A 14,346-nucleotide genomic window follows, 5' to 3' on the forward strand; every position below is an offset into this window, starting at 1 on the left:
TGCCCTGCAAGCAAAATCATATTCCTGAGCTCTATGCTGCTGCAGTTACAGTGCCTGTAGAGCCTCAAGCAGCTGGACTATAATCTCAAATTCAAGTTTCTCTACAATATATTGCAACAATTCCTGCAACAGTCATATAGGTACAACCCAAGGTACATCTATAAAAAGGAACACAAATTGCCTATCATCCTATGCATGTCACCAGAAACAAACTTTTTAAAAGTCAAAATATATTTATTCATGTAAATATATTTTTATACAAATAAGTAAAATTTCAGCAAAACCAACTCATTATGCTGAGCCATCACCCAGCCCCAACCCTTTCCTAGCTGAGCTATTACTTTCTTTTAACTTTTTAATCTCTTCCCAGAATTCCCATGCTGCAATCAAATGTGGCCAGCAAGATTAGGGAAGTGATTGTACCCCTGTACTCAGCACTAGTGACGCCACACCTCAAATACTGTGTTCTGCTTTGAGTCCCTCATTACAAGAAGGACGTTGAGTTGCTGGAGCGTGTCCAGAGAAGGGCAACGAAGCTGATGAAGGGTCCAGAGCACAAGTCTTATGAGGAGCGGCTGAGGGAACTGGGGTTGTTCAGTCTGGAGAGAAGGCGGCTGAGGGGAGACCTCATCACTCTCTACAACTACCTGAAAGGGGGTTGTGGTGAGGTGGGTGTTGGTCTCTCTTCCCAAGTAACAAGTGATAGGACAAGAGGAAATGGCCTCAAGTTGTGCCAGGCGAGGCTTAGATTGGATATAAGGAAAAATTTCTTCACCAAAAGTGTTGTCAAGCATTGGAACAGGCTGCCCAGGGAGGTGGTGGAGTCACCATCACTGGAGATATTTAAAAGACATGTAGATGCAGTGCTTACGGACATGGTTTAGTGGTGGACTCGGCAGTGTTAGGTTTATGGCTGGACTTGGTGATCTTAAAGGTCTTTTCCAACCTAAATGATCCTAAAGGAGAGTTGCTTGAAAGTATCTTTTTTATGTTCTAAACACAGAGCCCAGAATGTCCAATATTAAAAACAACAACAAAAAACATGCTTCAAAATATTAATTTCTAGTCTAACTTACAGCAAAAAATGCATACAAAATGTAAAGGTTTCTGCATCAAGGCCTAACCATGTTGCTTACTAATCATCCCACAATCTGTATTTTAAGCAATACTCACTGGCCTCTGTTCACTAACAATGCAATGCCTAACAGGCAAAACTCCCTTACCTGTGGAAGCGGTTCAAAGAGGTACCCAATAGCCACAATTACCAACAGAACCATAATTGAAGAGAGAGCACCTGCAATCTGAAAAGAAGCCAGAAATGATTTGTAAGTGTCCCCAAAGGGCAGCATAACTGATTAGCTAACCTCTCCCATGCCTTCCACAAGGCTGGTTGTTCAAGTGACTTTTGATCCCTCCCACTCAGTTCACCCATTTTGGCTGTCATGCAGCTTTCTAATCCTGGCACGATCCAGATTTGAAACATGGGAAACTCCAGTTATTCCTTCTGGCCCAGGCAGAGAAATCTGTCAACCTAGTGAAGCTTCAGGCTTTAGCTTTGGAGCTCCAAAAAGCAAACTTTGTTTGGCTCAAAATTTGTGTTTACATACCTGAGTTTTCCCGCCCGTGCTTTCCTGAACAAGACTCCGAGACATTGAGCAAGTGATTGAAAAGCTTTGGAAAAATGATCCCACAGAGTTGCATATTCCCAAGGCAATAAGTTCCTGTGTTAAACAATAGAGCAAAATAAAAGGCAGTTACACCTAGCAACTGTACAAAGCTGGAGCTATACATACATGTTAATAAGCACATCTTATTTACAGTGCTTTCTAGCAACCTTATTGTGGAGAATAAGCAACCTTATTGTATCTTATACTTGTCATTCTCACACATGCACAAGTTGACGCATGTTAAAACATCTGTTTATCTGATTAAGTGCTGGAGACGTTTCCCATCCTTAAATGTTACAGTAATGAGTCAGACTGAAAACTAAAATGAATGACAGTATTGCTTATTTTAAGAATTTCTTCAACTTGGGGATAACTTTAATTTTAACCCTGAATATACATGGACAATGGTTTCTCATACAAACACTGTTCTTTGCTTCCCACCCCGAACTATCTGTTTACTACTAACAGAACCAAGAGGAGCCTTGGCTGTGTTTCCATGGGTGGTAATCCATTGCTGCACATGAAGAAACCCAATGTGTGTCCACTGCTTCATCAGGAAGATCCCACATGAAAAGTTACTGTGCGTGAGATCAGAGCTCCATCTACCTCGGTACTGTGTTTCTGGTGCCTAGGAAAGTATTTGTTTGTAATGAGGCCTCCCCAGATTACTCTGCATCCTGCCATTTGTAACTGGGGTACTTTGAGTTACACATTTTCAATAGTTATCAGCGAGTTTTCCTCTTTGTGTCTGTACAATCCTTTTTTGATTCATTTAAAGACTTAGCATGCACTGAATCCCGTGACAAGGAGTTCTATAGTTTAAGAGCCAGGTGAAGTACCACCTGGTACCTCCTGAGGAAAAGATCTAGATGCTTAATTCAGGTCAGTGATGATTACTTTAACTAGTGTAAATAGAGCGTATTCCATTCATCCCGCTACAGATTTGTCCTCTTCTCTCTTTGGGTAACAGAGAACAGCGACATGACGGAAGAGATTCATCTGACCAGATGTAAAACTCTGTAAGTAAAAGTAATTTAAACTTCATTTACTCTCAGAGGAAGACAGTCATTTTGAGAAGGGGGAACAGCTGACCTGCGCTGTCAGATGCTTGCTCTAGGAAATGTGTTACAGCATATGAATGCTGCCTCCCTTGATGCTACAATGATGTCAAGCAATAATTCAATTGCAATATTGATTCTAAATTGCACAGGAAGGACAGAGTAGGTGCGGATGACATACTGTTTTAGTTTTATAGTCCCTAGCCACAGCCTTTATCACTCAAATCATGATCAGAATGCTTACTACGGACAGGGCCAATTACTGCCCCAGAAAATGAGAAGCTGCCTGTTTGCAGTGGGTGGGAATAAAAAGAAACTATAAAACATAATTGGAATTTCTAAACCCTAGGTAATAGTTCTTTGACACATAAAGCACTGTATTTACCACATGGGAACTCTATGCTTTACTCCATTACAGAAAGTAGAGATAAATTAGCTGCCATCAGGACAGTAGGCTAAATAGTATCTGTCCCAACAATTAATATTCATGCATATGTCCAAGTCTAACAGAAGCGAGTTTCCCAAAATGAAGTTAGAAGTGAAACTGGTTATTAAAGCACAGCCAGAAGAACTTAAAATATCCCTGGCATTTAAATGTGTAGGCTGTCAAAAACCTGACCTGATTCTACTATGAAAGAAAAACTCTTTTTTAACCTATATCCCATTCTACTTTAACAATGAAACAAAGGTGCTACGGAGAATTTTCAACAAAGCAACCCAAATACTTTTACCTGATTCCCATCAATGGTGTAACCATGTTTAAGGGCAAAAATCTTGGCCATTGATACAGCCATTGAAAATCCAACTATTGCTATTGCTATTGCATCCACAAATATTGCTGGGATGAGCTGAATCTCAGGAACTGCTGGTGGATGTAACCTTGGAGATGAAAGAAATATTTACAAATTACTATAATAAAAGCTACATGCCATACAGAAAATGTATAGTTTGAATAAGAATACATTATCCCTACCCTTGAGGAATATTCCCAACAACATCGACTCTGTATGATTCACTCAGATTCATTCCAGCTGAAACTCCTGTGCCAATAATTACCTAAAAAACCACAAACATCTTTACAAATATCAGCTAGAAAAAGGCACCTGAAGCACTAATAATACTTAGCTGATTATGAATAATACACACAAGCAATTATATTTATTTGTCGATCAGTTTTCTAAGGGTTAGGGGGTAAAGCAGCAGATAAAAAGGAGTAAGATCCACGATTTTCCCTCCTCCATTTTCAACCCCCACTGATTTTATAAAGCTTTCTTGGAAACAATTAAATGGAACACGCTATGGTATGATCTGAATCACACAAATTCCCTTTGTCTGAGCCAAGCCCAGGCAGAATAATCTGTATTGGGAAATTAAGTGCAAGGACAAGCCAAGGACATCTGCACTGCCATATTTTCATGTGCATAACCTGCATGTTATCTGTAGACAGAACTGGTGCAGAAGCAGTGAAAGGAACAGGTGTGAGATCACTTTGCTATTGCCTCACTATCAAACAATACCCTGTTACACCACTTCCATCATTTCTCAACAGCATCCCTTTTCTTTGTTCCTTCTATCTAGATCGTATCCATACCTTCAGTTATTCCCTTTCTTGGCTCTGATTTTCTGCAGGTTGTTCGAGAGCTCTAGTTATCCGAGAACTCATTTTTAAATCCAACCACTTTAAAGGTGAAAGGTTATCTGAGATGTGGGCTTTGCGTGTATTAAGATAGTCTGCTTTATCCATGTACTTTAGAGTAGTCATTCGAAACAGAATCAATGCTGCAGTTATCAGTCTCAGAAACAGAGAAAGGGAGCTTAAGTAGTAAGTCCCACTGGTTCCTTCTCTTCTTTCTACCATTGCATTTTAAAAAGCAAGCAAGCCCTGCAGAACCTCTGAAACAGGCATCTGTAAGCGCCTGCCTTCAGGAGGGGCTTCTGAGCTCTTGGATTCCAAGTTGGCAATGCCACTTGGAGGCATGTCTCACAGTGACCTGATTCAGGTGCCGAAACTCTGGGACAGAGTGGGTTTTACAACAAATGTCTACCTACCCATTGCCATAGGGGACTGTGGGTGTTCAACTGGGTTTTCAATTCTTCTTTGGGACTTTACACCTAAAACTTTGACATGTCAGTCTCTAACCTTATGAGCATCCGAACCTTCAAATGGATCAGGCCTCAAATGAATTATGTTCCACAGAAGTTACTCTAAAGCTCAATAAGACTTGATAGAAAGTGAGATCGTTTCTACAGCTCTAGAAAAGTTGTATAATTTAGCCATAGAATTTCACAACTGGCTTACCACAATGATCTCCATAGGAATAGGAACTGGGAGCTTCTTCTTAAACCGGAGATTGATTTCCTTGCCAATCAACAATAGAACAATGCACGTTAATCCAACGATCAATGCAGCAATATTGGTGGCTGTTATTTTTGAAAGCACAGCAGCTATGCTCTGTAACACAACAGAATTATCATAATTACTTCATGAAGATCATATTTGTTCAAATGAATTTATTTTCTTAGGAAGTTTTCCACAAAAGAGCAAATTATACACTGCTGTTCAGCTGTGTTTCTATTCTGCATTTATAACCGCAGTGAATCAGTGTCTCAACAAAATCCACTTTGTTCCCACAAAACACAGAAGTTCCGAGTATCTCAGTGAAGGAGATGCACTTACAGTCATTTACAATACCAGTCCTCCTGAAATGGGGCAAAAATTTCAAGAAAACAACTGACATGGGGGGAAAAAGTCTAAACTAAACTGCATCTTTTGTCCTCAGCATTTTCACACATACTTCATACTGGCAGCTACCTGAAAGCAGCAAGTGCCAACCCTTTCTAATACCTTCAAATATTCTTTGGCAAGTCACATCTACTTAGAGCTGTGTAAACCACTCTAAAACGATAAAGCTGCTGATACAACCCTTGAGGTTACCATAGCAATATGATTAAATAACAGTGATCTTGCAACACTGCTGAACTAGCCATTATTCCAAATATCTTTTAGTTGAAAATGCTATTAAAAGGGTGTTAGGAAAGAAAGCTTGCTGGAGCACAAAGTTGCTAGAGGGTAAATTATTCCTACCAATTATTCCTCCTTCTTCTACTGCATTAAAAAAAACCCACCAAAAAAAGACCTCTGAAGAGGTCTTCGAAAGAAGTTGTACATATCCCGCTTTAGACAGAAGGAAAATTACAGCAACTATCAGGATATTATATATTCAAGATGTCCTGGCAGTACATCTTGAATGTATACCTTTCCTCCTATTTGTTTGGCAGTTAGTGTTTCTGGTTTCTGGATTAGTGAGCTAAACAGCAAATTTAGGAATTAATCATTAGTGCAGCCTTGTTTCCAAAAGGTTTGTTATATCTGCACAAATGTACAAGAAAGATTCCCACAAAGTACTTTCTACAGACTCCATGTAGTCGAAATCCTGAAGCTTTGTTACTGCTGAGGCATCAATCTGCTCAAAAGATTGGGTTTTCACAGATATCTGAGATCTTCTCTATTACTCCACTCAGGATTTCTTGTCTGCAAAATCAGAGCATTGATTTTGTGATAACGACTTGGGGCTTCCTAGACTGGCAGGCAAATCAGATTCAGATGCATTTCAACTCTGCCTGTTCATAACAGCAAGACAAATAATGCTTATATAAACTTAAAAGCTTTGGTTGTGATTTCAATTAGAAATGTCCCTTTAAACAAATAATTTGCTGCATGGTATCTATTACATTTTTTTCAGAGCACAACTGTCAATTTTACATTCAAGTGAACAAAAGCTTTTGGTTTTACTTGTCATACTAACCAAATCATAGCTTTAAACTGCATGGTTTTTCTTCTGTCCTTTTGCATCGCTATGTGTTAGACAAGAAGGTGAGTGGAAGATTAGGCTATGAGCTACGTCAAATACTGGATCCCTACATGCTCTGAACAATCAGTTTTAATGCTTAGGGTCTTCAATAAATAGCAGTGCTTTACACTGAGTGTCTGTATTTCAAAACAGTTTTCCCCACTACCCTAAAGAACAGGTACATTTATGATGACAGAGCACTTTGTGTCCAACCATACTCTTACAAACATACAGCTTACAAACAGGCAATGAAGAATACTCCCATCAGAAGCTGTGTGTGAAATTAAAGAAATACAGACTGGGCAAGGTTCTGAGAATAACATGTTTGGTTTACAGTGAAGCATATTAGTTAGGGCTTCAGGCTTGTATTTTATTATGAGTAGCTTTTTTAGTAGCACATTTTCCCATGATGTACAAGAGACTTGCTTCAATGAACAATATCTGTTCATATTACAAAACTACATTTAGCAGAATCCTAAAACCTGCCCATCTCAGACCGTGCTGATCTTGCTGAACTGCAAGTCACACCCAAGCTGTTCCTTTAAGATGCTCATTTACTGTTATAGCACTTAAAGACCTCATACTGAGTTTTGAATACTGAAGCATTATTCTATCTAGTGCCAAAATACTTAAAAAAATAAACAGGAAAATGCTTAAGTACTAGATCCTGACAATGCAGAATTCGCCTGTTTAGTAAATGTAGTTACTCACATATACAACTGAGAGGGGTCCACTGTATCGCTTAGTCTTAATGCCAAGGAGATACTTTAGTTGAGAAGTAAAGACATGAACTGCAGCAGCAGTAGTAAATCCTCGCACCAGAGGCTCCGTTAGATAGATGGCTACAAATCCAAATCGAAGGAAACCTAAACACAACTAATGAAGAAGAGAGTTATTAACTACATGACTCCCACTGTAGCCTGAACATCAGCAGACAGGCCATAGGACACCTCTTCTTACCTTGATGACCAAGCCAGATCAGGCAAACCTGAACTTGGCCCTTCTAAAGCCACAGTTCAGTAAGCAGCCATCAATGCACCAAACCTTCCATGCCACTGGCAGGTGCAATGTAGGATATGGGTAAAGATGATGTGTTTGTAGGCATTTATGGACAGATTAGAGACCATCAGGTTGAGTTTTTCTGATGGGGTAGAAAAATTGAAAGGGGGGAGGTCCCATTTTTCACAGACTAACCAAGATGCCAGACAAAGACTTGCCTCCAGTATATCCCTCCCCCCTTCTGTTACATGGCTGCCATGAAGCAGCCTGTATTCTGCACAGTGCTGTGCTGAAGCACAAGTCTATTGACAGAGGATCCGCCATGACCCAGTGCCATATGCAACTGCAAGTCTGGCAATAGCACCCGAACCTGCCCTTATGAACTGCAAGCACATACCTGGATAATTCCTGAAAGAAAGGCGAGAGTCACAGCTACCTGTACCCTCTTGGCATCCCTAGCATGGTAATATTCAAAGGAATCTGTAACGTTAGTAGAATTATAGCCTACGGAAATAATTTCATCAGGCACTTGTCTCACAGCAACGCCGCCAACCATCATACTAATCACAGCAAAGGTACCTGAAATATGAGGGAGAGGAAAATAACTGGCAAAAATCCTGGCAGGTTTTTTTTTATTTGGAGTGGTTCTTATTAAGGGATATGTAGAATTAAACTATAATAGACTTTCCTACCTAAATATTGTACTTTTTAGTCCCCAAATCTGTTCCAGTAGTCAGCACCATTAAAGCTAGTTAGATGGTGAACATACAGCTCTATGGTAAGTAAACACCATCATTTTTCTATATCTCAGTTTCTATTATGCAAATTAAAGATTCATCCTGGCCACACAGATAGTTTATGGCAGTGATGAAATTATAGTTCAGGAGTTCACAGCACACATTTCTAGACCTAATCCGATAAAAGATGTTCTTCTATTCCTTCCTAAGTAGGATGGGTAAGTTAACAATAAAAAATACTGCTAATGTTTGACACATTTGTGTTTCTCCTATTCACTTAAATTTGAATTTATGGAAAGCAACCAAACTTCCTAGTTCTCCAATTTTATTTTTTACAACTTTATTAAACCCATGCACACAGACTTTCAGTTATCCATACAGATATACCTATTGATATGTGCTTGGAGGTTCCAAAAAAAGTATATAGAAAGACAGGATAAAATGAAGAATATAGACCAAATACTGGGGGAACAGCTGCCAGCAAAGCATAGGCTAAACCTAGAAAACAGACACAAATATGTATGTTAGGCAAACAACAGAAAGAAACCATCTGAAGCAAAAGCATTTAAGCCTATTAAAATTGAACTCACCTAATAGGAAATCTAGTGACATATCACAGGTTTCAAGAAGTGTTACAGGGAATACTCTTTAATATGTATAATACTGTAGGGCAGTGCCTAGAAACATGATGGTTTGAGTCAGGAAACCAGAAGTCTCTAATTACAGGCATTGCAGGTGTGTGGGTGCGTGTTTGTGTGTACATCTGTGCACTCATTGTTTTGCCTTTGTGGCTGGAAGTACTTCTTAATAAGCCAACAAACACTTTTTGCTGCTTTTGTTTTTATCTGTCAAAGAATGTAATTAAAAACACCCAAAATCCCATAACCAGTGGGACACGTTTGATTTTTTTCCTCCTTTTCTACTCAGACATGACCTTCATGGTAATCTGTGACTGATTCATTTCCCTCCTCTCTCCCCCTCACCCCAGAATGAGTGGGATGACATAACAGTTTATGTTTCTGCAAAACATGCTCCAAAACGTAAAGCAAGCAGGGAAGCATTGTTTGCAATCAGTGAGGTGACTGAGCTTACATGGTCTGGTATTCTCCCCGAAAATGAAATCCTTTTTGTTATTAAGCCCTGTCCAGTTCCACACAGTGGAGGTGAGACCCACACCATTCCTACAAGTGTAGGTGGGGCTGGCAAGCATGGCAATGGGGCTGTGGGGGAGCAGCTGTACAGGACGCTGGGGAGGGACATCTGCCATGGTGCTCCCCCTCTGTGTGACTGAGCATGTGCTTATCATGGGACAAGTCTCACAAGCAAATCGTATGCACCACCTCATATGGCACGTAACTGTCCCAAGCAGTTCCAGCAAAGTCAGTAGTTCTACACGGCTTGCGTTAATGAGAATTAGACACCAGGACTGAACAAATCGGCCTTGAGAAGAAAACACTGTATGCTGGCTTGGCTCTCTGATTCACCTTTGCAAGGGCAGACTCATGACACCTGAGGAAGCTGTGTGTTCCTACTACACTTGGGCAGATTGGTCCAAGTTAGGACCAAAAAGCTCAACGGTCCAGTGCAAATTACAAAAGGAAGCAATGGTTCACCCACCATGGAGAGCTAGTGATACTTGAAAACACCTCTCCCTATTAATTTATTTTTAAAATGAGAGACAAAGCATCAGGTTACCGTGAAAGAACAAAACCAGAAAGGGATCTTCTGTGTCATCCAAGCACTCTTGCACAGTGTAACAGCTCTCATGGCCTTGCTCATGCCCTAAGCAATGTCTGAGTCCTAACCAGGAATTCATATTCCTATCAGAACTGGACTGATGATATCATTTATTCTCTTGCAGCAATGAGCTTTTCATTAAGTATTTCGGAAACTCATCCCACATATATTCTCTGCCCCAGGGGCTACCTCTCATGCCATGAGTACCAGAAGAACACCCTGTACTATAACAGTTTGGCCTTTAATATTGTGATGAACTTAACAGTACAAGTGACCAGAACTGAAAACCAGTGGTTTCAAAACTGTGAGGGTGGGTCTATATGAAGTTCCTGATCTGAATACCCTTTTATTCCTTTTCATTTGTACTGGCATTTTTACTGGCTGTCAGTGCCAAGGAAATAGATATTGACATGACAGGAGTTCACAGCTTAAACGCCCTGGTCATTGTAGTTCTGCCTGGAATGATTCCCAGACTGCTTTGAACTCATGCTTGCTATAATTACATCCACTCCAGAAAAATAAAAGTTCAACTTTAGTCTTTCTAGAATGGAAAAGACTAGGAGCAGTTTAAGGGCAGTTCTGCAAGTCACCAATGGAAAGAATAATGTTTAGTTTAAAACAAAGTCACAAAATTAAGTATAAAGTTCACTGCTGACCACTTCAAGTTCTCATGTGCTTTTATCTGGTCATCACATAAATTGTGTTTCAGTATACAATCAGTAATGTTTGTGCCTACGATATGATAGATTTGCCTGACAGTTAACCACGTTACCCATCAGTTTAAGATAAGATGGTGTTTATATTTGTGTAAGAAAAAATATCCTTAATTATAAAAAATTTCACAAAACCAGGAAGCTACAGAAATAAAGTCAACTTCACAGACTAAGTTAGGCTATTCCATTGCTTTAATGGGTTACTGCCTATTAAAATCCAGGCTTCTTGGATTTACAGATTAATTCTTCAGACCTGCCTCAGCCTAAAGTGGAATGAGTGAGGTGGAAATATGAAATAAGCCAAAACACAAGTAAACTTATATATGCTTAATTACATTACCCTTAGCATGAGGACTCCTCTGGACTGGGCTCTGCACAAATTCAAGAATTCCCTCTACTCCAAGACCTCCTGGGAAAATATACTGGGACTGTGGCGGCTGTTGTGAAGCTGCCATGCCCAGAGCAGTGATGACACCCCATAATGGTACTGCCGTAAAAATGCTGTCGCTTTCTAACCCTATCACAGTTCTGAAACTGCTGAGAGTATGCTGTCAGGCTGAGCAAAAGATGCTACTGGTCCAGTCAACCAGAGCTTAACAGAACAGTGAAAACTGACTGGCTTCCTCTTCATCTTCCACAGAGCCTGCTCCTGCTTCAGGGCCAGGCTCCACCTGGGGTGAAACTTCCAAGTAATTTAATAGAAATTCCACAGATTTGCAGTCTTCTTATAGAAGACACTTTTGATTTATTTCCACCATGTAAATCATTGCCCACTACTACGGTTCCATCTTAAACTGGTGACTTCTAGCCTTAAGGGAAAAAGAGGGATCAGTCTCTGCTTTCTTGCAGAGTCTTCTCTGGTTGAACTTAATTGTTTACTTTGCAACAGTCGCTCTCCTGAAACATTATGTCTATTAGATACTGCTATCCTGTGTAGGAAGTTTGCTATAACTTTCAGGATGAGGAGATCAGAAAATAACTGGGCGCATTCAGCAAAGGTTTAGACATGCACTTAAACTGTGAAAAGTTGTTCTGTCATCGAGAGCTGTTGGTACTGATCAGAGAGGTAAGTTTCTATCACAGTTTGCTGCATATCACTGACTTGCAGTTTTAAGGGAATGATCATTATGGGCTGGTCCGCAGAATGCTGTACTGATCTGCCCCCCCCCCCCCCAAATGAGCACCTGTTCAGGAAGCCAAGCACTGCCATAAAAGCACACCCAGAAAAAGCAAAGAGGAGGACAAAGAAATCCTCACCAAAGAGATACTCACCTTGAGGAAGCTGCATAACCCCAGTGCTTATACCTGAGATTATGTCTCCTAATAAGTATTCCTTCACTGGGTAACGGGGAAGCCATTTTAAAATTGGTAAGAAACTGTAAAGATGAGACTTGGCTTTCTTAGAAGAACAACTGAAAATACAAAGCAGAAAGAGAAAGTTAGGCACTACCAGGGGACAAACAGGTTGAAAAAAATTGTATTTCATCCCTGTGCAGAGAAACAGCTCCATTAAAGGCAGGCTCCGAGCCCTGATCACAGTGATTTCTGGACAAAGCTTAGGCACAACCAACTATGACTCCAGTTAATTTAGTCCTTTATCACATGTTGTCTGTCCTTCACGAACCTTGTTGAACTGGAGAAGGGAATCACGGTCGTGTGAGGCTGGAGGTCAGTGGGAAGTGAAACTGTTCAAGTCCACGCACGATTGAGCAGTCACACAACACTTTTTGCTGAGATCATTCCTGGTAACAAACCCCTGAGCATAACTTGCTTTCTGATAGCGGTTTTCACTCAAAGTACTTTGCAATGCTTTTTCCTATTTTTATTTACTATTTGCGTGCTTTACATTTTTTTGATTATAACACTTTATATTATTATACTTTTTAAAAAAAAGCAAACTACTATTTTACTAATGCTTGTTACTATCACTGGTACTGATAGGCTAACTTTAAGGCTATTTAAGAACATAACCTTTCTTTACCCTGAAAGGAAAGGCATTGAAGCCAGCAACACTGATCCTTGTATCTCTTAGGAGAGTTATTAACCTTTTGAAACCCTGACTCATGACAAATGAATAGAGCCAGGAAATAAATATCTCTATCCAGCACTGCCATGCATCATACTTGGATTGTACTGTGGTAAGAAAGTTTAACCTTGGGTAAAAAAAATATAACACTGGGATCATATAAATGCTTTTCTGTGTAGGGGAACTGCAGAAGAATTGCAGATTTGTTAACATTGCTGAATTCTCATGGGACTAAATTGCGTAGTGAAGAAGCTTATTGCTACAAGTGAGAGAGGAACTAGAGTCATCCGCACTTCATGTTTAAGTTGAGATTAATTAAGATTGAATCACAAGAAGTCATAGCTCAGGAGGATTTTGATCTACATACTTTTTATTCAGGACAGCTAAGTTTTTTGAGGTGGAATTAGGTGCCATTGCTAGAATGGTCATTCCATTAACCAAAACAAATCTCCAGATACCAAATCATGTTAATAGGAATATTTTACAGACAAGCAGCCAGGCAGAAATAATTTGTCTTGCAGAACAAGGTTCTAGCAAGAAATTGAATCAACTCTGCAAAATGAGCATGGATAAATGTAAAGTTAATGAGAACTTAACTAGAATAAGTCTCTCTTTGCTACCCTCTGGTACCACACAGAAAGAGTTGCACATTTCCTCTCTAACGAGATGATACTTGGACTCCAAGGCAGTTAGTTAAAAGCTACAGAATGCCTCCATTAAGTCCTTATTAAACTAATAATTTAGATTTCTACAGAGCTGTCATATATCTCCATTCTTCGCCCGTGAAAGGATCATGTGAAGCACAAATTTGGCCTTAAGTATTTCCACGTAAAAAGGACAGATATTTTTCTGGGTCGTATGAATTCATGTCACATGACTTGACTAATATTTCACATTCCTGTACTGCATATTTTTCCTTTGCACTTTGATGAAGGCAATTCAAGTAATTTATCCAAAATTTTGTAATATAGTTATATATTAACACATAAAAACACATAAACAACTTTATCACAGTCTTGCTGAATAATCAAAGTAGAACTCTTTTATCTTTTATGTTTCTTTGAAGACATTACCAGCTATGTGCATGAACCAATTAAGAATTAGAGTATTTCTAACCAATAAAATAAAGATAAAACAAAAACCCCTACCGATAAGAATGTGTAATCTTCTGCCTCAAAGTCTGAGGTGTTCTTTCTCGTCTATGCAGCTGTGCTTGCAAGAGCTCTTGGTTATATATTGGTCTCTCCACACAATACCTCTGGGTTTGCTCAAGACATGCTTCGTGTTCTTCAGCATGTTCCATAGTTGATCTCACAGAGCAGGAGGCAAAGGACAGTTCCACAGTCTCCACTGAAAACCCTGGTTGCAGACAAAATGACTTTGGTTACTTTTTTAACCTTGGATTTGGCATTTCCTTTCAAAGAATGTATTTTGACAAGCTAGAGAAAAGAACTGTGAACACAGTTTAAAAGCACTGACTAGATAGTCTGTAACAGCAGTAAGTAAATAAACCACATTCACAATCTTTAGTACACGGAAGCCATTAGTTTATGCTTCT

General features: G+C 39.6%; 1 protein-coding gene across 1 annotated transcript in view; it reads right to left on the bottom strand.

Moving 5' to 3' along the window:
• Nucleotides 1–14,141, bottom strand: part of LOC104625131 (prestin-like) — a gene marked incomplete at its 3' end in the record, with an annotated part of 15,354 nt that extends 1,213 nt beyond the window's left edge. The window contains exons 1-10 of the mRNA XM_010292678.1: nucleotides 13,937–14,141; nucleotides 12,035–12,174; nucleotides 8,700–8,810; nucleotides 7,973–8,154; nucleotides 7,288–7,452; nucleotides 5,025–5,177; nucleotides 3,699–3,781; nucleotides 3,457–3,604; nucleotides 1,608–1,721; nucleotides 1,224–1,301 (exon numbers count right to left, since the gene is read on the bottom strand). Of these exons, the coding sequence (XP_010290980.1) occupies nucleotides 1,224–1,301; nucleotides 1,608–1,721; nucleotides 3,457–3,604; nucleotides 3,699–3,781; nucleotides 5,025–5,177; nucleotides 7,288–7,452; nucleotides 7,973–8,154; nucleotides 8,700–8,810; nucleotides 12,035–12,174; nucleotides 13,937–14,091 (1,329 nt within the window). The remainder of the gene's footprint in view (nucleotides 1–1,223; nucleotides 1,302–1,607; nucleotides 1,722–3,456; nucleotides 3,605–3,698; nucleotides 3,782–5,024; nucleotides 5,178–7,287; nucleotides 7,453–7,972; nucleotides 8,155–8,699; nucleotides 8,811–12,034; nucleotides 12,175–13,936) is intronic.
• Nucleotides 14,142–14,346: the final 205 nt, after the last annotated feature.

Source organism: Phaethon lepturus, unplaced genomic scaffold, assembly GCF_000687285.1.
Source record: "Phaethon lepturus isolate BGI_N335 unplaced genomic scaffold, ASM68728v1 scaffold15378, whole genome shotgun sequence".
Taxonomy (NCBI): Eukaryota; Metazoa; Chordata; class Aves; order Phaethontiformes; family Phaethontidae; genus Phaethon; species Phaethon lepturus.